The sequence below is a fragment of the Strix aluco genome, chromosome 5 (genome assembly GCF_031877795.1).
Source record: "Strix aluco isolate bStrAlu1 chromosome 5, bStrAlu1.hap1, whole genome shotgun sequence".
In the NCBI taxonomy this organism is placed as follows: Eukaryota; Metazoa; Chordata; class Aves; order Strigiformes; family Strigidae; genus Strix; species Strix aluco.
In genome coordinates, this window is record NC_133935.1 from 72,863,910 (window position 1) to 72,888,593 (window position 24,684).

The 24,684-nt window shown below is 38.3% G+C and overlaps 1 protein-coding gene across 1 annotated transcript in view; it reads left to right on the forward strand.

The window, feature by feature from the left end:
- The first annotated feature begins 265 nt into the window (after positions 1–265).
- LRRK2 (leucine rich repeat kinase 2) overlaps positions 266–24,684 on the forward strand; it is a 72,280-nt gene continuing 47,861 nt past the window's right edge. Inside the window, exons 1-11 of the mRNA XM_074827763.1 lie at positions 266–611; positions 712–797; positions 5,104–5,210; positions 10,089–10,177; positions 12,109–12,243; positions 13,937–14,071; positions 17,577–17,708; positions 20,568–20,687; positions 21,792–21,916; positions 22,469–22,548; positions 23,326–23,432. Of these exons, the coding sequence (XP_074683864.1) occupies positions 323–611; positions 712–797; positions 5,104–5,210; positions 10,089–10,177; positions 12,109–12,243; positions 13,937–14,071; positions 17,577–17,708; positions 20,568–20,687; positions 21,792–21,916; positions 22,469–22,548; positions 23,326–23,432 (1,405 nt within the window). The 5' untranslated portion in view covers positions 266–322. The remainder of the gene's footprint in view (positions 612–711; positions 798–5,103; positions 5,211–10,088; positions 10,178–12,108; positions 12,244–13,936; positions 14,072–17,576; positions 17,709–20,567; positions 20,688–21,791; positions 21,917–22,468; positions 22,549–23,325; positions 23,433–24,684) is intronic.

The following is a 24,684-nucleotide window of genomic DNA, read 5'->3' on the forward strand; positions in this document are numbered from 1 at the left end:
CTCGCCACCACAGCAGCTCCCATACCCCACCGTCCTCACCTCAGCCCACCGCGCCCCCTCCCGACCCTTTTATATCGTAGAGAAGGGCGACGGGGCGGAACCTAGGCTCCAGCTCTGCGACTCTGTTGGACAGTTGTGTTGTCAATCACCAGAAACGGGCGCGTTGCCAGCGTGCCTGGCCCCTCCGCCGGGTTCTTGCGCGATCGGCGTGGGCGCCCCCTAGGGCTGGTCCGCGCCGCGGTGGCGTCCCCGGAGCGGCGCGGCGGGAGGGGCCGGAGGCAGCGGGGAGGGCGGCTCGAAGCAGCCGGGTGACGCCGGGCGGATGGCGGCGCGGCGGGCAGCTGTGGCAGCGCAGCCCGGCGGCGGGACGGGCCCGCGCCGCCCAGCCCTCCTCCCCGCGGTGGCCGGCGGACGGGCTGAGGGGCCCGCCGCGGAGGGCAGCGGGTCGGCCATGGCCAGCGCCGGCCCTGAGGACGAGGAGGCGGCGGCGCGGGAGGAACAAGCCCTGAGGAAGCTGGTCGTCCGGCTGCAAAACGTCCAGGAGAGGAAGCGGCTGGAGACGCTGGTGCAGACCCTGAGCGACCTGCTGGAGCTGGCGGCCCGGCAGAGCGGTAAGGCGCGGGCGGCCCGGCCGCCCTGCCCAGCCCTGCCCTGCCCTGCCCTTCCCCGCCCGCCGCCGGTCGCTAACGCGGCCTGTCTGTCCCCCCACAGCTCCCCGGCTCTTCAGCGGCAAAAACGTCCATGTGCCCTTGCTGCTGGTGGTGGACCTGTACCCGGGAGCGGCGGGCGTGCAGCAGGTACGGGCGGGCGGCTGAGGGGCCGCGTGAGGGCGGGGGGCCGGGGCCGCCTTGCCGCCGCTCCGGCGTCGCTCCCCAGGATGAACCGAGCCCCGCAGCCCGTTCCCAGAATAAAAGTTACCGCTCGGCTTGTTTGCTTCTTTTTAACTTGCTCTCTTCTGGGCCACGTTCTGAAGCGGTGTCGATCTGTAAAAGGACGCTGTATCCGCTTGCATTTAAAGGGACAAGTGTTCAGCTTTTTGCAGGTTTCACTCCTTGCATCTCTATTTAAAAGGCAAAAGAAGACGAAGTAGAAAATAAAAATTAAGCAGTGTGAATACTGTATGACACAGGCTTCTAAATTACCAATAACGTTATCTAATATCTTTTCGACATGTCAATACTGAATTTTGCCGTGGTTAGACAAACTTCTGAAAAGCAGAATTTTATAATATGAATTCATACATGTGTAGCCCTGTATTAGAGTTGTATTATCCCAGTTTTTTAAGGGGGTGGGTGTAGGAATATTTTAGCTAAGAGTAGCTTCTGCAATTTAAGGTTCTGCTTGGCTGCTCCTGTAACTTAACATTGGCCCACTTAGATGAGGTGTGGCACTTGCACAATTTGATGTTGTATTTATGGTACAGCTGCCAGACTCGTCATATGAAACAGCTTCTTCCTGGCAGGCATATATTAAATTTCTGACTATGTTATGCTTGAAGGATGTTTATAAGCTCCAGATTTCTGTGCAGCTCACTCGATTTTATTTTTTTAAGCCCATTTGTATGGTTACAATACTTTTGCATCTTTTACTTTTTTCAATTCAACTAGAAGACAAAACATAAATTATATCACAAATGCCTCTTAAATAGTATATTTTAAGGAGTTTTTTGTATGGTAGACCTTAGCTAGAGGTCAAAATCGTAAAATTCAGATTAAAATATGAAATTGTACTTCTGTAGTGATTCATCTGGAATAACAGTGATCTCAGGTTTCCTTTGGAGAGTAAATATTTGTGCAGAGTCTAACGTTTTAACTTATTTTACTATTCAATTGTAGGGTCATTAAGAAATACAGAAGAATGACTCAGCAGTTATTTTCAGGATAAAGCGTATTACATATATAACGATTTACAAAATCACTGCCTAGAAGTTTAGACTAGGAAGTAAAAAATATGTAATCCAACCACAACCAGGTCTGAAACGACAGCACAAGACTCTCATAAATGCATAAGGAAGATGGTGATTGTTTAATTTTCATTTTAAGCATGTGAAAACATCTCACTGATTTAATACAGACTTTTAAAATTAGTTTAATCTTCTGTCTGCCTACATTTGCAGTCCTACAGTGTTTCAGTTTAGGAGTTTTGGAGCTCCTTTGCATTACTACGTTGTATTGAAGTGTGAAATTCATGGCCAGTGCAAAGCTCAAATCCTGTTCGTCCTAAAATGGCATAGGCTCTTCCTTCACATTCAGTTCTGATATTTACAAACATTCACAATATGTTAGTAGAGCTCTGTCTTCTTGCTTCATTCACGGCAGTTTGTTTGCAGTCTTTCTGAACACACGATTCTTACTTTATGGCAGTGGTGAAGTAATGTAGTCCTGATTTCAGTGCGGTCTCTTTACACTGCTAATGAATTTTCATTGAATAAATGGATTAATCAACCTCTTTTTCTTTTGACATTGTAATAAAATTGACTCACATAAGAGAATAAACACAGTAAGAGGCATAACTGAAGTGAGGATTATCTTTCCCTCCCCTCCTTAACTGGTTACAAAGCATCACGTTGTGCTGCTGTTCCACTGCCTCATACAGAGTAAATCTGCTTAATAGATCAGTATTGCAAGTACCAGTGCAAGTCATACTACAAGCATAAACACTGCAGTCTTCTTTAGAAGTGGAAAGGTACTGAGCTGGAATGTCAATAGTGCCTTAAAGTAAAATAGATGTCTTTAATTAAATATGGTAGTTTCTTTCTGCAGTTACTCTGGCAGTGATTGGAGCAGCTTAGAAACTCTAGAGCAAAATATGTTTACACGTGACTAAAGAGCAGTCCAGCAGAGCTTTATTGTCTCATGAAGAAGGCGTGACCTAGTGTAATATAAATTCATTGCATGCCAGAAATGAAAAGGGTCTGATTTAAAAATAACAGAGTTTCAGTGCTGCCACCAACTGTTTCTGTGTATTGAGACCTGTTTAAGTGTTTATAAGAACATCTTTACTTACTTTTTTTTTCTTTCCTTGTAACCTTGAGGATTTCTGTTATTTAAAAGACCCTTACTTTCTTACATAATTATTAAACAGATAATAAGCTCTCTGTTATCTCAGGTTGTGATTTTAATATTGTAAATTAGACCACATGTCAGCAGGTCAGAGTTTCCATTGGTCTTCTCTGGATCCACCATTCTTATAAATGTTTGTCAGTATTTGGAGTCACAACAATCCAAATAATGGAAATATAGTTTTCATCAGAAACAGTGTTATTACAAAAAGGAATTTTCTAAAGTCATTGAGCTAATTTTCATCACGTTCTAAATTTTACAAGAACAATTAGTGTGGCATGAAGTGGGACTTTTAAAATAAAATCTTTTCTAAGCAATACACAGTGTATGAATTAACAGTTACCTCTACAACGTCTTTGCCATGCAAATCTGAAATTTGTACCTGATAGACTGTCACTGCTAAACTCTGTTTTGTTTGGAATATGGAAAATTAGGTAATTACATATCCTCATCTTGGGGATGACCAATGGTTGCTAAGACTATTCTTTGCACCTATGTTTAGTCAGGACTCAGTTACACAGACTAGGCTAATCTTCCTGAATGTCCACAGTAATTGGTTTGCAGTTTCATGTAGAGCAAGCCAGCTTGCTATCCAAGCAAGAGAAGGGCATGGAAGTTGGCTTGTGGTCAAGCTCGATCTGCAGACATTAAGGTTGTAACTGGTTTAAAACATTTGGCTCTGCAAATCTAAACTGAAACACAAACAAAACTACTGCAGATAGTATGAACATACCCCATGTAACCAAGTGTGTGAAAGATAAAAGCAGAATTCCAGTTCCTGGGGAGCTACATCACCTTTTTCAAACTCACCAAAGCTGTCATGAAAGCTGTCCAGGATCAAGCCTATGCTGTTCCTTTGGGTGTCTCTACACTACCAGACTTACAATTTCATGTGTCAGTGTCTTGCAAACTGCAGGGTTAGAGATCATGCACTTTCCATGAACTTTGCTGTTGAACTCTTGGAGGTAGCCATTTACAGTCCTGTTGTTGTCTGTCCTGTCTTGACCCCTTTGCTTTACATAACTCTTCTGCTGAAAACTGATCCAGTTACACATATAGTTTTTGAGCCATGCTTAGATTATCTTCTGTCTTGACCCTTTTCTTAAAGCACACAGGCCTACTTCCACTTTTTTTTTTTTTCTTTTTATTTATATGGCCAAGAAAACTTTTATGCCTTGTTTTAACCTTTTTGTAAAATCTGCTTCATCTTGACTTTTGATGTTTCTCAGTTCACTTCTGCTTCAATACAGCAGGATTTTCTTGCTCATCAGTTAATTCTTTGTACAGATTTTGCTTACTGCATCCTCAGTAAAGCCCATTCAATCATATCAGCCTGCAGACATTCATAAGAGAGCAGATTTCTCCAATACAGAAGACCAAAGAGGAACGTTTTTTGGTTTTGGCATTATTTAGAGATGTTTGAAAGTCAACAAATTTGCATAGGATAGAGCAGGTAGCTATTAAGAATAAATATATTGTTTTTACTTCATATTCATTCCTTATGATCTCAAAACTTCCACTGTCTTCATTACATTTTGAAAGGACACAGTACTGAGGATTGATGGTGAGAATATGAAATATTTAGTATTGTTTAGATATCTCATGCCCATTTAAAACATTGGACACCTTTAAAAACCTATCTTTTCTCCTTATAATTTGCAATTAAATGACAAATCCTTATGGAAACATCAGTTTTTCAGTAATATGCAGTGGTCCTCCCTGGCCCATGATGACATACTATGGATCACATCATATTTTTCTCTCTGTCAGCATCTCTTTTAACCGTGTGTACTTTATGCTCAAGCAGTGCTGCAGCACACTGAGAGTGATGTATTTCATTCAGAATCATTAGCGTATCTGTTTTATCTCTGTCTTTTAACTTTTTATGTAATTTGTCTTGTCTTGTGTTAATTTTCTCTTATTGATTTAGCTAGAAAACTTTTCAGAACATCTGTCTTCCAAAAGCCAACAATATTAGAAGACAACATTGAAGTTCCAAACAGAATATCTGTTCTAAAATAGCTGCATTTTTGTTTTACAGATGGGTTGGTCACTTCTTTGTAAATTAATAGAAATTTGTCCAAGTACTCTGCAGAACATAGCTCCTAAGGATGTTGGGAAGGACTGGGAAGTACTGGGTGTTCACCAGTAAGTATTTTGTATGCAAAGAGTCTTCCAGAATGCTTGGTTATCATGGCAGCATATATATGCAATGAAATATATAAAGTTATTACATCAGCTTCTAAACGATTGAAGACTCATGCAAGCAGGGATCTTATCTGTGTGTATAAATACCTAATGGAGAAATTAAAGGAGACTGAGCCAGGCTCTTCTCAGTGATGCCCAGTGAGAGGATGAGAAGCAATGGGCACAAATTGAAATACAGGAAATTCCACATAAACATGAAAAAAATAACCCAAGCAAACTTTTTTTAAAAATTATTTTTGTTGTGAATTTTTTAAATTATTTTTGTATCAAACATTGGAACAAGTTGCCCAGACAGCTTGTAAAATCTCAAGCCTTAGAGATATTCAGAATCTGGCTGGCCATGGCCCTGAGCTGTAGTTGACCCTGCTTTGGGCAGGGGAGTTGAAATAGGAGACCCCCAGAGGTCCCTGCCAGTCTCAGCGATGCTGGGATTCTGTGGCTCTCAAGGTCTTCCATTTTAATAGACAGATGCAGTATTACCCGCATGGCTCTGTGTGTGTGTGTGTTTGTGTGTTCTTTCCAAATGTGAAGAATTATATCCACAAGCCTAAAGTAGTGTAAATCGAGAAGAGGGGGTTTTGTCACACCTAATTTTATTGTCTAAAAATTAAGTATTTAAACTTGTCACCTCAACTACCTGTGAAGTCAGTGAACACAATTACCTTCAGAGAGGATGGTTCATTCCATCTTTTTTAGTAAGTTATCCTGGAGAAGGTTGTGGCTTGAACTTGCGTATCTCTGCCATTAACCATCGAGGGAGCCTAAGCAACTGGTTTCTGGATGGCTGTGGTTAGATGGGATGAAAACCCACATAGGTTAGCTCTGTAGTTGTTCCACAGCACAAATGCTGATTATAGATGTAGACATGATACAAATGGGGGAGAAGGGCTTGGTTTGGTGTTCTCTCACTTGGACAGATTGCCTCATTCAGGGCTGATAATGACAGCAAGAAGCTATGGCCTTATAACTCCCCTAGTGAATCTGCCTCTGCCTTTCTAGTCTTCACCATACCCTTCCTTACAAAGGTTGCTATTGTAAGATAATTTGCATGAAGATGCAGCTTGGTTTTGTGGGGTCTTGATTGGTTGATTGGTTAATGGTGGCTAGGGTACATGGTCAGTAGGGGAATGAACTCCCTTGAAAGAAGTGTTGGCAATTTTTGTCAGAATGCAAAAGTTATTTTGGTTGCTTTTCATGAGCAAGAAATAACTGAGCCAAAGCTGTACAAGCTAGTTATGATTTCTTTGGCAGCTTAAAGGCTTATTAATTGACAGAGTTATTCTGAGAGCTAGAGATATTGTTGTTCATTCTTGGGTCCCAGAAAATTTACTCTTTTGGGGCTGATCTTTCCCATAGCCTCCTCAGAGCCCACACGGTATGTGCAGTTGAACAAAACATCCTTTTCAAACTGAAACCTTACTAAAGATCTGATGATAACATTGCTGTACATGATTCCTCCCCATTACCAATATTTTAGCCGACTGTGTATCCCTGTTTGATGTCTTGACAGTTTTCCTTGCTGAGGAGATACTTGTTCTTAGTGGAGGAGTGGGCTCAGACATTTCTGTCAGTGCCAAAGGCAGAGCAAGCCAGCTAAATTGTATGTCAGGTTCCTTGTAGGTGGGCTGGACTAGTAATGCAGTGCATCAACACTATTTTGACTATATGCTGTTTACAGCAAGGCAGGAAACAGTTATGGTAGAGAAGAAAAGGTCATATTTTTTGCAAGAGATTTTCACTTTTGTGTGTGTAACTATTTTAGGAGAAAAGAAATCTTAAGCTAGAAAAAGCATTTGTTTCTTGTCTCTCAACCATGAGCCAACTTGACCACATTACAGTCGAGTTTACAAACAGTAGTTTGGTATTGATTTAGGTGTTCTTGACAGACAGCATGATAAATAATTAAATAGTTACTGTCACTGTGAGGAAAAAGGAAGGAAATTCCTTCAGTGTATTTCTGTACTTTCTACAAGCTCAAAGAGACTTCATGAGAGGTTTTGTAATCTCTTACATTAAACTCCCATATAGTAGATGAGGTTTAGAATATTTTATGTCCTCACTCTTGATTATACTTGAAATAAGATGGTAGATGCAGGGAATTTTCTCCTTGTATTAGACATGCTTCAGTGTGTGATTATTTTACCCTGCAGTATGCTGAGCCAGCTCACGTCTTTATAGATCAGCACTTGCCTGAAGCAGATCACCCTCTATAAAATGCCCTCTTCCCAAAGCAGATTTTCTTTCCCCCAGCAGAAATTCTGAGTCATTGGTAGACAAGGGAGAGATATTTAATGGCTTCGGAGCGTTTGATAACTCAGTGGGGTTTTCCATTCATGCAGGGTGTAAGGAGTAAGGAAGTTTAAGCCACAGTTACTTATGGAGCAGAGAGGTGAAGGAATCTTCACCCCATGTACAGTTTCTACACATACATGCATGTGCACACACACCTGCAACCACACAATAAAATGCATTAGGAATGCTTGGAGACTAGAACACTTTAAACAGGAGGTGAAAGCAGATTTAAGGGTTAGAGTAGCTCTTTGTTTTCCTTGATTCATCACCCTACTACTTAGTTCATACGTGTGGGCTGTGTCCTTGGACAAGAATTTGCCTCAGGACTGAAAACACAAATACCACTATCCATCCTTGTCTGTAGACCTGTAAGTCCAAAGTGTGCATACAGAAGTTTCAGTGAGGTATCTATTCTCAGTTTAAGAAAAAAAAACCTGCATAAACTGGATTTTATTTTCCGTTCTTAAGATCATCCCACACAGTGTTCTGACTAACCCTAGATTTTAGTAGCAGTTTTGTGTTCACGAGGGTGTAAAGATGTAAGCAAGACATGGTTTATATGAACAGACAGTGTATCTTTTATTGGACTGAAACTGTTAAAATTTCCTGTCTTGCAAAAGGTAAAGGATATTGTATCTCCCATCAGACTTTACCTCTTGTGTGACTTTGGTCATCGTAGCTACAACACTAGTGCTACAACAGAGGAAAGAGAAACTAGCAACATCATAGTATGAAGGGAAAAGAAATAAACCAGTGATACATTCATTCTAGCTTATAAAGTTAGACTTTAGAAGGCAAACAACATCATTGCTAGAGCTGGGGAAGGAAATCTGGATAAAACTTTTAAGTGCTGCTTTTTGTTTTTCAAGACGGGTCAAGAATACCTATTAAGGTATTGCAAACTACTGCATAATTCATTTTTATTAGATATTACATATCACAGAATCACAGAATCATTCAGGTTGGAAAAGACCCTTGGGATCATCAAGTCCAACTATCAGCCCTACTATACAAAGTTCTCCCCTACACCATATCCCCCAGCATCTCATCTAAACGACCCTTAAACACATCCAGGGATGGTGACTCCACCACCTCCCTGGACAGCCTATTCCACTGTCTGACCACTCTTTCTGTGAAAAATTTTTTCCTAATGTCCAGTCTGAACCTCCCCTGTTGCAGTTTAAAGCCATTCCCTCTTGTTCTGTCACTAATTACCTGTGAGAAGAGACCAGCACCAACCTCTCTGCAATGTCCTTTCAGGTAGTTGTAGAGAGTGATGAGGTCTCCCCTCAGCCTTCTCCTCCTCAAACTAAACAGTCCCTGCTCCTTCAGTCACTCCTCAAAGATACAAATACAATTGCTCCTCAAATATACAAAGACTCACATTTGAAGATTATTAAGATTGCAGAGTCAAGCTCTCCAAAATCTTGAAAATAAAAATATGAAGGTTTCTTGTGGGATTTTTTTGTGTGAGTCTATCCATTTTTATTTAGTTTTTAATTACACAACCTGGGGGGGTTTCCCTCTTTTGAGGTATGCTTCATTCAGTGCAAAATCAATGCTTATTTATCTTCTATCATCAGCATCATTCAATATTTGGCCCACTGCCTTATTTACTGTACTTTAATGATACCTTATGTGAAAACTGGACTATTTTTTTTTTTCTCAGCTTTTCTTAGTGCTCATCAGTATTGTCTAGAGCTTTTAAAATTTTGTTTATTGAGGTGTTATGGATTTGTGATCACTGTTTTACAGATGGTAATTTGAGCAAAATATGCTAAAAGTATCAACTGATTTTTGGATGCCCAGTTTGATACATGCACTGAATTTTTCAGAGTACTTAACATTCTTTGGATCTCTTTCTGTTTAAATATTCAACTTTGGTTGACTCTGATGCAGCATTTGAGAGGTTAGTATCCCTGGTTCTTAAGTTGAGCCACCTAGAAAGTAAGAGGTACACAATTGGCAGTCTATGAAATATTTCTTTTTAGTGATTTGTCCAGCATCACATAAGTGCTGTATGGTGAAAACTTAGATAGTGTACAGTTCTTCAAGATGCTGTTCAAGTTCTTAGCTGGGAAACTGCTACTTCTGTTCCAACAAACCCGGGATTGTTCACTGTAACTTAACTCTTGCAAGAAACAGAACAGTGTCATATTGTCCATGGTCTGCTGCACTCCACAACCCTGCTTTCTGTAGAGTAAACCCATTCTGAAAGAAGCTTGTTCCCTGTAGGATTAATTAATTAAAAATTAAAGTAAAATTGATATATTATGTGTCATTATTTTAATGAAGTATGAAAATAGTTAAAATGCCAACTTTATTTCATTACTAACTTGAAAAAAACATGAACTGAAAGAAAAGTTTTTTAAAAAAAGAATCAGGAGCTTTTTAAGCTTTTGCTAATTTCTGTAAGTGTTTTTGTTTTTAAAGTAAATGTTTGATAAAATTTTGTGTATATTAAACTTCTTCAGCCATAACTCTTTTTTCCTTTTGTGTTTGGTTTTTTTTTTTTTTAATTTTTAGGCAGATTCTTAAAATGCTTACAGTCCACAAAGGAAATATAAATCTCTCAGTAATAGGACTGAAAACATTAAATCTACTCCTCATGTCAGGTATTGTGTGTTTTACTCTCCTACTTTTTGTAAGCCTTGAAAACACAGAACTGTGGTATAAAGTGTGTGACTGTACAAGTCAGGCCTGATTTTTTTCTGTTTTATTCCGTAAAGTCACTTGTAGTTGTATACAAAATAATAAGAGTACTGTTTTGCATCTTTTTTACCCAGGTAGAAGGGATTCTCCAAATTGCAAGGCTGTGAAGAACATGACCGATTAATTTTGCCAACTTGTTATTAGCATAGACACAAATACTTGCTGTTAAGTAGTTAAGTAAAATAAATTTTTAAAAAAGCTTATTTTTTTCTTACCAAAGTATAAACTTCATGACATTCTGACTTGCTTCCTTAGTACTGATTAGTACTTTTGAAAACAGTAAGTCATCTCTGACATTTCTGTTATTCTGCTCTGCAGAGACCTAATCTTACCAGGTACTGAGGATTTTTCACAAGGTGCTGAGATTCTTGATCTTCTGTTGAAATTAGAGACACCTAAGGAAGAGATTCAGCTAGTTTTATCTGAGCTAGCATATAATATTAGCACAAATTATTATTAGAATAGGAATGTTTCCATTAATTTTAACAGGCTTTGGAATCAGACTTATTTACAAACTAAGGATTAGACTTGACTTTAGTTCAAGCTAATCCAGCTGTCCAAGCTTCTGCGGTAGGCAGTGGAGTGATACAAGCACTTTCAGGGGATGATTCATGCTATTCATTTGTCTGTTTTATAAGATCAGTTACCTCTTGAACATGTTTTGCTCTCCCTTTTGATAGTCGAGAGATCTGGAGGACTAGCTTAGACTGGATGCCTAACTTTTTGTCTGCTGAAGTTGGATAATGCAGGTCTCCTTATAAGGCATTACACTGTGATTAATAATACCAATAGCAAAATCTGGCTACTAGTAAGTAACTGTAACCAGCAGTTTCTTTCTTTTAGTTGTGAGGTATCATAAAGGTCCTAAACTGTTGACTGTATATTCTGTAACAGTTTATTCCTGACTGCAACTCTTCTTCTCAGCAGTTGATTAACCAAACTTAAACTCTCATTTCAGCTACCTTACTTCAGAAAAATATTTGAAATTGTACCTTGTCAGAAAAATCTCTTGCTATTCTTTATTTCTATATGTCTGTAAGCTTGAACTGCACTATAGCTGGAGCTGACAGGCCAGTGTGAATGCCATACAGAAAGATCTTCTCTTAAAAAAGAAAAAAAAAAAAAAAACACAAAAAAACCAGCTGCAGCTGAAACACTGGAACAGGCATTAAGAATTCTATTGTTATTGCTGTAAGCTTGAAAAATTGTCATGAATCTTTTTGCCTACATATGCTATAGAGAGAATAATATTCTTTAAAGATTTTTTTTAATGTCATAAGAGCAACAGTGAGATTGTTTTTTTAGTTCAGTTTCAGGCTGAAGGAATGGCTCAGTGAGAATAGGGTTTTATGATACAGATGGTCTGATTTCATAGTTCACTGTAGCTGACAGATACATTTCAAATCCTTTCTTGTTTTCCTCAGACAGTGTTGTCCTGCCCTCTTTCTTCCATCAACCTTACTTCGTAGTGAAACTTTTCAGCTTGCTATGACTGCAAAAAGGGGTTTTTTTCATGGGTCAATTTCCTACCAGTTTAGTGAGTTGAACTGGCTCATTGAGGGGTCAGACAATTACCAAAGCAGTGTAAGGTGGGAGCAAGAGTGGAGAGGGGAAACTTTTTGGCAGTAATGTTTTGGAACATCTCACTTTTATTTTAAAATACTACCTTCAGAAAGAACATCTTCATGTCTTGTACAAAAACCTGAATTTGAGTCATAAGAGTAAATTTTAAAGGTAGTATTAAAGAATTTTGGATTTTAATGTTTAAGTACAGTGCTTCAATAAAAATGTTGAGAACTAATCAGTGTAACATGTAATCTCTCCTGTTATTCAGATGTAATTGCTTTCCTGCTCTTGGAGGAAGAGGTGGATGTGTTTTCTTTGGTATTTAATGCCATGCACACCTTCCCTAAAAATGAAGAGATCCAGCAACATGGATGTAAAGCATTACACAAACTTTTTGAGAAAGGTATTTATGTTTTCCACTTTATTAGGTTAGAAAAATATGTAGGTTGGGAGGGGACTGCAGGTGTTTATTTAACTGCAGTAAATGAATTCTCGCATTCCAAATTCTGTTTTGTGTATTGTATCTGTTCTTTGAATGAGTTAGCACAAAACAGGTTTTCCAAGTAATATCACAATTTTTGTAAATTTGAGCAATGAATATGAAATTTTCAAAAAATCAAAATGTCTCTTCATTTCTGACTTTAAACTGAAAAGATAGGATTCAGCGTTAGTAACACTGGAACAAAGAGTAATGACATTTTATTTTAATTTTCAAAAAACAGGGTTGTTTATTTAAAGACTGGCAAATTTTAGTAACATGTGAATAATTCTAAAATAAAGCAAAGTGTTTGCACTTTAGAAAAATATGTGATTCTGCTTTTGATCCTGGCAATGCTGAAAGATAAATATGTATCTGTATGATATTCCTGTGTTTATTCTGAGAAATGAAGTCACTGTGTATTGAATTTCTGCAAAATTTTCAGAAACTGCATGTGTGATGGCCAGAAGTCCCATTGTTGTAGCAGCCTTGTTTTGCATTTAGTTTCTTGCTTCAGAATAAATGCTGAGAAATACTAGCACTCCTACCAAGTCTGCTGTACTCCTTTGCTTCAAAGATGGTCTCCAAGTCTTTAGATTTCTTCTTTCTGACTCCATTTTACATTGCTTTTTCTAAGTCTTCCTCCCACACATGTGTGCCTGGAATTATATTCTGTGTTCCTTCCCCTCTTCCTGTCTCCCTAAATACTTTTGTCCTGCTGTGTTTTCTCTTCAGTCTCCACAAAGGTCTGAGCTTCTTAGATTTTCTGTGAATGCTTTTTATAAGTGTCTGATTTTACAGATCTACAGACTACTCCAGGTACAGACCTGCATACCTTCTTGATGGCAGTGCTAATGTAACAAGTTCCGAGGCTGCCCCTGGCTATTTTTTCCTGCCTCTGAGCCTCTTGTCCTGCCTCTGAGGCCTCTGAGCCTCTTGTCAGTTACTGTAATGTGAATGTTTGCCTAGTCTTAGCTTGAACCAGATTCAGAAAATGATTCTGCTTACAAAATTTAAAATATGTCGTTCTTTCTCAACCTGGATTAGTTTCCTTATCTGGTTCATTGCATGGCCATGCAGTTATGCCAGCACAAATGACAGGAGGCAGGGATGGAAAAACCTTAAGCCATTATTACAATGAAAGTAAGATATTATTAAAGCATGACTGTAGTCTTTATGGAACGAACTCCATTATCAAAAAAGTTAAGAAGTGAAATAAAATCATGGAGTATGCAAAATGGTATTCCATCAAATTGGTTTTATTGTATGTTTAGCCTTTCCTTCACTTACATACTGTCTAGGTGAGGAATATCTGAAGTTCATTCTGTGGAAAAGACTAGAAAACTTTTTTTAAAATACTGGTTCACAGGGAAGCATTTAAAAGTCAGAACTCAGTTACATAAAGTGTAGGCGAGAAAAAGGTCTTTATAAAGTAGCTCAGTTATAGTAAAAGGAATCATAACTGGAGGATGACATGTATGGAGAGTATCTTACTTCTGTGAAACATAGAAAATAAATATAAGGAAACTTGATAAAAACAGTTGTCTTTTCTTGTGTTGTACCAGGATATGAATTATTTTCTCAGAACATACTGTATCTCTCTTGCTTTTCAATCTAGTTCCAGAAGAGCAGCTGACTGAATTTGTTGAAAGCAAAGATCATATGATCATACTGAAAGTATTTAAAGAGTTTCCAGAGAAAGAAGAGGTGATTCTCCCTGCGCTTTATTCATTGCATTCCTTAGCTGGTCCATGTAAGTGCATTATCAGAAGTTCTTTTCAATTCTTCATCTCCCATACTGTGCATCAGCTCACCTCCATTTGTGGTAATCTTTCAGTAATTCTAAAAAAATCAGCGAGAACTGGTTGGGAGTTGCCAGACAAATCACTCTTCTGATTTCTTTGGGAAATACTGATTTGTATTTTTTCATGGGAAATTTTCGTATTCAGCAATTCTGATAAAGCTGAAATCTTTCATAAAGAACAGAAATAGACTTTCTTCTGCTTAGAGTAAGTGCTAATGAAGATGCTCATCATGGTTGCAGAGGTCAGACTTCAAGACCCTGCCCTGTCTTTCTTAATGCTTGAAAAATAAGATATATTTATTGAGTAATTAATCTTCAGCGAGTTTAGGTAGCAGGTAAGGAACACTGTTGACCGAGGCTGTTCCACAAGGGCAAAATCACTCACACAAATCCAATAGCCAGGGCTGACAAAAGGTGTCTGGGCTCAGACACCCCCCTCTGATCACGCAATGGTGGCTGCAGTGAGGAGCACTGGTAGCACTGTACACATTACAGAGTCTTATGGTGTTCTCAGGTATTGTGCAATAAGACTGGAAGAAAATGTCTTCATTACGTCTTGTCTTCTGATAACACTAGTCCCTGTTGTGGGCAAAATCAGGTCCTGAGAAATGTGCTTGATGATTTGTGTCCATTTGTTGACAGCAATTTGATCTTGTTAGCACAGAGGCAATTCTTGAAGCTGTGTCAGCTTCACAATTTTGTAGTCACAATTTTGACAAGCATACAGAGCAGGGTCCTGCTCCCCGTGTCTTCCATGAGGTACGTAATGTACTCTTGCAGACATGATTCCTCACAAAGCCTTGCTCATACATCCTCTCTGGCTCTGTAGGAACCATGCTGGCCCCATGTATGCCACAAAACAAGAACTAGACTGGAGTGTCCCACATTTCATCAGACTCCAAGCTATTTAGTTTCTGTTTCTCAAACTTCTTGCTCTTCTAGTTTGTGTTTAAAAAGTTAAGTATTCCTTGAGCCAGAAATAATTTTACCGTAGCCCAGAAGTTACTGCCGTTTTCTAAGGAAGAGGATACCAGATTTTAAGTGTTTTTTGAAATAGTAAATACTTGTACAAAGTATAAAAAGAGAAGGGTATGACAAAGACCTGCTCTAAAGTAGGTGTTTATTTTGGGTTAGCACTCTCATTTTTGATACAAAAGATTAAGAATATTGAGAGAAATAGAGGTAACTTGCACATGAATGTGCAAAGCTAGACTACTTTGGCCAGCATTCATACTCTTGGGCTGTGATATCCCACAATACCTGCAAGAAAATGTATTCCTTTAAGGCCACCATAGAGAAAATCATTCACTCACTCTAAGTATACACTCTAGCTTAGTAAAATTATTGTCTCCCCGTACTCTGAAGTTCAGGTCTCTATTCCAAATGAGTTAGAACAAGGATTTGTACCTCACTGTGCCATCTTTCACTAATATATATGTAGACTTTGTTCCAGCTCATATGTCATGAGAAATTGAAGGGTAAGAGTTTATTCCAATGTGGTACAAGAACTCTTTTAAATCTCAGTAGTTTCAACAGAATGAGAGAATGGTTTGCTGCCAATTGTCCTCCAGACTCCATAGTGGGGTGATGGGTCACAGAACGTTGACCATCTAAATGGTAGTCACAGGCAGCCATCCAGGCTTCTTCTCTGTTTAATCGGGAGAAACAGTCACCTCAAGAAGAAATTTGCCTAACGTAAGAAAGGTATCTGTTACAGGTGGGATGAATCACCATACGGAGTGCTCAGATCTCTTCATCAATTGTTGTGAGAACCTAGGTGACCAAGGTTTGGTGGTTAAGATTAAATGAGATCCATTCCGTCTCATTTTCTCTAGCTTGTTCTGGGAAATGGTGGCTCCCTGGAAATGTGCCATTGCTTGATTCTTGCAGGATTTAAACATGCAGTTAATTATGCTCTCTCTGTAATAAACAATTCTAGAATCTTCTGAATATTTTAGTATGTTTATAATTGTCACCTGTGAAATGATAACTTACTGTGAAGTGATGCAATACTGTTTTGTGGAACATACCTTTAAAAAGGTGTTTTCATTTGAGAATGACATGAATAAATCACTGTCATCTTAAAGCATTGTGAAAGGTACCTTCCTTCACTATCAAATAGAATGCTTCAGAAATGCTTCCCACTCAGAGCTTGCTTTTTCAGCTTACAGAGTATCATTATTTAATATTCTGAGATATATTATTTTTAAGATCCTCTGCTGCTTTAAGACGTCTAATTATCTTTAATAATACAGTTGTGAATATTCCTCTTACATTGTATACAGGAAAGGCAAGTTGTTGGAAGAATGATTAAGAAAGTTTATAGACCTCAGCAGAGTAATGCTAACACCCTTGGAGTCAGTGACAGGACTCCCTTTCATTCACTGGGGTCAGGATTTTGTCAAAGATTTTTTGGGTTCATATTCTGTCTCATACCTGGATAGACATACTACAGGGATGCTTTCATACACTGTGTTTTAACTGCCGTGATGCTGTTTTGCCTTAAATACTGCATGTAGGATCACTCTGTCCTCAGTAGAAAAGGACTCATTCTGTCTTTTTACTAGCCTGTGTGAATGTCCTGTTGGTTTCTATATCTGGCCTGTATAATAAGCAGTTAATAGGGTGAGGGTGGCCAAGCACTGGCACAGGTTGCCCGGAGGGGGCTGTGGAATCTCCAGCCTCAGAGATCCTCAGAAGCCATCTGGCCATGATCCTGGGCAGCCTGCTCTAGGTGGCCCTGCTGGAGCAGGGGAGCTGGACAAGATGACCTCGAGGTCCCTTCTAACCTCAACCATTCAGTGATTCTGTGAAATACAGAATTTGCAATGAATTTCAAAATATTTCAGGAGCATTAGATGAACATTTCTGTACCCTCAGTACATAATAGGTGTACAGTATAACTAATTTAAATGAAAATAATAAGTTGCTAACTTGCGCCCTGCAAAAGGAAAACTTAGAAAAATGTGATTAGATCAAATAAATGACATCTAGTAGAAAAAAAAAAAATTCTAAATTGTTTCTTGTATGCTTCTGGGAATATTACTGAAATACTGTACAATGTTTACCTGATCTCAGTCATGTTATAAACACCATTTATAAGATTGAACTAATATTTATAAAACAATTTGTTCAGCTTTAAGAAAAATGTTACATAAGAATAGTTTGTGAGGAGGTTTCTGTTATATGGCCTGATACAGAACGGAACAAATCCATAAATGTTAATGTGGACTCTGAGCTTAGTGATTTATTTCCAAGTGTTGGTAGTCATTAATGTCTTCTATAGCAATACCAAGAAAAAATTGCTGCCAGCTTTCTCTCAAGTTGCAAGGCAAAAACTGAAACATAGGCCCAGTTTTCTAAATAAGTCTATTTAAATAAAGTCTGAATTAGAATCCAGTCAACATGGGTTTTTTTCTTAAGAAGCAATTTTTGTTTCTGTTTCTTTCTTTAGCCACCAATGTTGAAGTGCTCATGTCTGGAAATGTCCGCTGCTACAATGTTATAGTGGAAATGATGAAAAGTTTCCCCAATAGCGAAACAGTTCAGGAAGTGAGTTGCTGTTTGTTGCATAAGCTTACATTGGGTAAGTTCACGAAGTTGTTCATAGTCGGCTTACTCTGACTCTGTAGGAGTAACAGTAAGTGTTACAGGCAACAAGAGGACTACTATTCCAGTTAATCCTCAGGGCGGTGTGCAGCTCCATGTCTCTAATGATGTAAACACACTGACGTAACACTGGCCACAGTCAATGTGGTATCCTTTTGTGTTAAACGTCGGTAACAATGACAGAAGCTGCCATAAAAGACTAGAGCAGGGAAAAAAATAAGACAAAAGAGTGTGAGAAGCACAAGATGAGAATGGGAGGTCAAACAGATCCCATTCTATATAAAGTTGCTATAGAAAGGAAGAACATTCCTTCCAGATTTCTTTTTTGAAGTGTCAATGCTGAATTGTGTGAGGAACAATTGGTGCTGCTGCATTACCTGGGAGGTGTTCTCCAAGACTGTGTTTTTCCTCCTTGCAATGCATTTACCTTCAGAGACCTATGCTGCGTTCCTGCCCATCTGTGGGGCCTGTCTTGGGGCCCCTTATGCTGCAGCAGTGAAAGAACCGGTGGTTCCTGGGCTTCCCTTGACTTGGGCAAAAGTACTTTGGTTGCCTGGGCTTCCATGGGCTAGCGTCATATCAAGGGAAATGATGGCAATGTCAAAAAGAGATTTGTTGTGCCTCTTAGGAGCTCTGTGCTCTCTCTTGCAACTATAATAAGCTGATCTGAGCAGTCGCCCAGGACCATGTAATAGGAAGTTCGAATGAAAATTAATATCTTTTTCCCCCTGCTGCATACAAAAAGACTGAGAGCTGCCTGAGTAGCCCACACGCCCTGGAAGGTTATTCATCAGGGACTTAGCCAAGGTCTTTCTCATGAGTTAGATTTCCCAAGTCTTGCAGGTGGTGGCCTGAAGCTACTGCAGATGTTGGTACCAGTGCATGACTCTCCTTAATCAAGTCAGTCCCATCCTTTCACCATCTGTTTCCACTTCTTATGCAGATATTGTAGAAAATACAGATCAAACCTGAGTGCAACACAGAGCAACTTCCAGTTCCCCTTCAGAAAGCCAAATAAAAATATCAAGAAATAGTGGTGGCCACTGAGGTGGTATTTGCAGTTTTGTGGCAAGAGGTGATATTACCCTTGAATGGTTTCCTGTGCAAGGCTAACTGAAGATAGGCAGGGATACCAGGCACTTGTGGGGACACAGCAACTCTGCTGACATGCCTTGATCTTGCCCTAAGCACAACCAGCCTGGCTTCAGTCACACGTCTGTCGTGTGTGTATGCTGACCAACAAGTAATAGTGGCAGTAAAGCAGCAACAAGATCCATTTCTTCTTTCAGCATAGCAGATGCCCTTCATCTTAATAAGGAGCCACTTTGGGAGAATTATGGGAAGAAGTGTCCACAGCACTACGGAGTTAGGGAAACAGATGTGAAATTGCTGGATGTTACTGGAAATAGTCTGGAAGATTTCCATATATCCAGTGTGGCTTCCCAAATTATTCTGATGGACACTGTCTTCCTAAATCCATGTTAACTGGGAGTGAAATGGTGAAGTCAGCATCTACTAGCTTCCAAAATCACCATCATGTATTCTTGCTAATCTGGTAATGACTGTCCTAGATTTGACTGTCATCAGAATTTTAACTGACTGATACCTGTTTGGCCAGCCACAAGTCCAACATAATTACTTATCACATAGCCTAAGATTATTAATTTTGTAATGTATTTACATGAACATGCCATTTCCATTAAAACGTGGCAAGAAACAGCAATGCTGATATGACATGACCACACTACTACGGGATAGGAAGAAAAATACTCTTTCCAGTTGCACGTGTAATAGGTGTTAAGGCCAGGGTTTTAGAGTGATGAATCTGGAAAGGACTTGCTTTAAAGTCTGTTCTTAACCATTCTGTTAGCTTGGTCTAATTGAACTGAATCATAAAACCCTGGAAGAGGTACTTATCTTCTGGTGAAAAATGTAGACATTGAAGGTAGTCAGCACCTATAGGACTCAGGAACAGCACAGAGGGAAAGAAATGAGGTTAGCTTTTCTTCTGTATGTAATTATATTTTTGATGCTCAAATATGGGAGACTTCTTAATTTCATACCTCATCTGAAGGGTTTGAGAAACATTGATACAGATTTTAATCTGACCTTTCACATCACTGGTGTGATTTTCATTTTTATAAATCAACAATTAAACAAAATTGCATATCAAAATAGAAACCATAGCTATCAAACTGTATTTTACAAAGTGAGTGTTGCTGTTTTATTTTATGCATGATACTTATTTGTACAACCAACAGAGAAGTTATTTTCATTTGCTTGATGTTTGCAGAATTTCTTATATTCAACCTATAATATAAAATACTGTACAGCCTGTAATAAAAGTTATGCTTTAAATATATTTACCATCAAAAGGTAGTTCTTTCTACTATTCCAGAATGTATGTATTCTGTATTTATAATGCTGAGCTTGATCTGTTTAATGAGGTCAAAACCAGAGAGCAAACCAGGGTTAAACCACTTGCTTGATAGGATAAATCAAATCATTGTAGGAATTCAAGACCAGAACTGCATTTGCTTCCTGGCAGGAAGTCTGCAAGTGATACACTGACTGTCATTTTTCTTATTTTGATGACAGTGTGCTCTTTATTTTGCATTAAACCTCAGTCTTTTGTCAAAAAACGCAAAGAACCTCGATCCCAACTGTTTTTTATCCTTGATGTCTTCTTTCCACAAATAAAACGTGTCAAACCTTGTAATAAGAAATCCAATGTTTGCTACACAGTTTGTGCATTGTGTGCTGAGAAATTTATGTTAAATGCATGTAAAGCTCTAGATATGTTTTTATATTCATTTAATGTCTTATGTATTTTCAGGAAACTTTTTCAATATCCTTGTATTACATAAGGTTCCAGAAGTCCTTGTGAAGGCTGTTAAAACATATCCTGAAAATGCAAAGTTACAAGCTGCAGCTCTCAGTTGTTTAGCTCTTCTAAGTGAGTAAATCTCTTCCTAAATACATAAATAACTTACTTCACTGATCTGTCCATTTGTTAATTTTTTACACTGGTAATTTCTTGTAATCTTTTTAAACTCCATTTCTTTAACATGAAAGCCTCAGGCAGGGTAGCTTTGACAGAGCTAGATTTCTTGCATGCTTACAGTTTGCTGTTTTACTATGACATGGCTGTGTTCATATCATATGCCCAACATCTTCACAGTGTTCAGACCTGGTAAGTTATGTTGACAGATCTTAACAAAGCAACCTGTTTATTCATAGACAAATATTGGATAATCCCTACTTAACATAAAATCCCTAGAGATAGCAACACCAAATCAATGCTTGTGCTTGAGTTCTGAACTCAAAAGATTGAAACTTCTCCTTGAGTACACTCCAGGTATTATTTTGAAACAGAGATTAATTAGCTAGTGGCAAAAAGCTAAGAATCTGATCCTCTTTGTCTTTGAGTAATTGTTCCATACAAAAATCAGTAGAAACACTGTTTCAGAGTCCCCAAAATAGTAAAGATTAAAAATTAGTACACACTCCAGTAAGCCTCAGATATTATAGTCAGTGTTGATACTTTTTTTTTTTTTCCTTAAATGCTGAAAAATCACCAGTATAAAATTATTTATTTTAAATTCTATTGCACTTGCTGGAACCAGGTGTTTCTCTCTTAGCAGCTGCAATTTACATTTTGTTTTTTAATGGCATGGCTTCAGAGTGTAGAGGCTCTGTGATGAGTGGTTACGTGCAAATGAATCACAGTTATGTTTTATGTCTGTGGTATTCTGTATGTAAACAAACAACAAAAAATATGTGCAGGTCTTCTCAGAGCCTGAGCATTGACTGATCTGTAACTATGTGCTTACTTTACTACACTGTAATTAAGTTTTTTAGTCCCTTCAAACCTTAAAGACATTTTTCAAATATGTCATAAAGTTTAAGTCAGAAGACTTCTCCCGTCCCAGAAAAGGCTAATCCTCCCACTGATTTTCACACATAGGCAGTGTGAGCACATCCATGACTACAGGAAGGTTAAGACATAAGTGTTTTGTTTTTATAATAAGAATTTATTGTAAATATTTTATATTTCAAGCTGAGACAATATTCTTAAATCGAGACTTAGAGGAAAGAAAAGAAGAGGAGGAGGAAGAAAAATTGTGCTGGTTGGAAGCATGTTACAGAGCATTGGAACTGCACCGAAAAAACACAGATGTGCTGGTGAGAATTTCTAGATGATGCGGGTATGGAAAGACTGCATTATGCATTAAGTAAAATGTTTAGCAACATCATTTTTTCCCATATATCCTCGGGCAAACAAGGCCTTAAGGACTGAACTGGATTTACAATAAATCTTAATTTTCTTGCCTTTCTTATCTTTGTTCACCTCAGTTGGTTTCAGTTACTCCTTTGGATCAAATGTAGGTAGTTAAGAGGAGACTTGCTACCTAAAACTTTGGCCATCCGAAGATTATTGTTTATGTAGCTCCTCTGTATACAGCAGCAAAACAGGCCCATCAACGAAAGAATTAATCACAGCCTAAAATAGGTATCAAAATGCAAATCAAGTAATGAGAATGTGGCATATGTTTGTAACTCAGGCCTATCCCAGCTATAAAGAATGTGACTCCACATCTTGTATTTCTACATAAAGCACCTTTTACTTTGTCATGGACTGAAAAACAGTCAAACTATTTAAATTTTTTCATATATTTTTGATATTCTAAAGGCATATTTTCTTAATCCTTTCATCTTCTTTTGGTTTATATTTAGGGGGCTGCATGCTGGGCTTTGAAAAATCTGTTTCTGTATCAACGCAACCTTCATGAGAAGATTGGAGATGGAGATAATCAGTCAGTGTTAATATCTTGAACTGTATTTTTGGGAATGAAAAAAATGAAAGCCTACTATTAGGTCATTTGGGGGTCTTATGTTTCAATTATTTTTATTTTTCTTTCTTGTTTTCTAATATATGATGAAATGTATGGTGATCAACAATACTTGGGAAAGTTTCTTGAAAAGTGTGCTAACCTTGACTCAGGAAAAATTGCTAGTGTTCTAATAAAGGGTCAGAACACAATCTAATAGAGCTAATTTTTGCAGTTCACAAGGAATTTCTTCTTCTGTTGCAATAAGGCTAGGGAGGATTAAAGAATGTAAGAGTAGGGAAAATAGAGAAGATTAAGATATCTGGTACATAAGGAGTATGGAAATGCAGTGCTCATTTTCCCACAAATCAGATGAAAGGGCATAGTAAAGGGGGTACCAGCCCATCAGGGAGAATCTAGGCATGGATAAGACAGACTTTCATTTTACTTAAACTGTTTCTCAGAGTTTCTTAAAATTTTAATCATTCAAATTTTAGTAAGCCTGTTTTGTACCCCTTTCTGGACCTCAAGTCACTTGTAAAGCATGGCTCCAAGTGAATTCATTGAGGTTCAGAGCAGGCTAATGTGCATAGTTTGCAAAGGGCTTTCTGTCAGCTGTTGTTCTGGAAACATTAGAAGTCAAGTACAATTGTCTGAAAATTTTATTAGGTTGCTAATACCTTTTTAGGAAACTGAGCTAGAGTTATGAAAGAACTGCTGTAATCTGGTCAATGTGCAGTCATTTGTTTCTCTTTGTGAAAGGTTCCCGATAGACAGAGCAGTGATGCTCTCTATGCTCATGCACTCCTCTTCAAAAGAAGTGTTTCAGGCAGCTGCTAGTACCTTGGCAATTCTGTCACAACAAAATGGTAAGGGAATTTAATTATCTTTAGTTTCTAATTCAGCAGAAAGTTATTGCTGTAATATTAAAAATATTTAGTGTGCTGTTGTATGAATACAATATTCCCTGTGATTAGAATTTTATGCAGTTGTGTTTAGTAGGAAGTTTATTCCTTGCTTTGAAAAAGCTACTGTTGGCTAGTATCAAAGAGAGCATGTGGAAGTGAAGAGCTCTTTGCCAGTTTATGTGTTGCAATTGCTATTTTTCAGAGCAGGAGATGTGAAAAGCGTGTGTTCTCTTTCTATGCTTGTTTAAATATTTATCACATGTTTGAATTTCATCAAGAGCAGCATTTGTTGAGAATCATGTGAGTAAGGATTACAGCCTGACAAATACCATTTTCTTGCTTAACACAGGGGATTTGAGCAGTCCTATTGACTTCAGTGAATCAAATCATGTGTAGAAAGTTAAGCTTGTGCGTAACAGTTTTCAAGATTGCTTTAGTCCTGATTGTGTCCCTAACATGGTTTCCTAACTTTTTTCAATTTGCAGACCCCCTCAAAATTTTTCAGTGGAGATGTGGACCCCTGGGTAGAGTATTTAAGCCTACTGACAGTTGGCCTGCTTTTATTAGATACCCTTCCCAGAACCCTTTGAAATGGTTATGGACCTCAAGTGATTTGTAGACTGCACATTGAAAACCACTGGCTAGATAGGAAGAAAAAGACTATCAGTTAATTACCATTCTCTAGGTGAGAAAGCATTGTTTTATCACTAGGTTACTGAGCCATCCAAGTACATCAAACCTAACAATGAAAAGGTTTTATAGTTATTTGTGAGATAAATATGTATCGACTTCAAGAAATAGATCTCATAAATGTATGCATACATTATCATATATTATACCAGGTACTTTCATAACACGTTACTGACAAGTGAGCCTCTGATTCCCTTTGGAAATCTAAAGCAAATTGTTATTTTGTCTTTTTGTTTTCTTCTTTTTTTCCCCCTAACTGAATGTGCTTACACCAGAAATGACAGACATAAAGAAGCTTAGTAAAACCCTCCGGCACAATGCAATACTGCTTGAATTGACCATTTGAAATGAATGTACTGAACTGGGAATGACAAGAATTGGTGGCAGTTACCATGATAATGTAGAATATTTTTGTAATGTTCTGAGCTGCATTGGTTACAGTTATAGCTACAAACAAGATATGCTTGGATATTTGAATTTTAAAAAAATTAATTAACTGAGTAAATAGACTGAATAGATATAA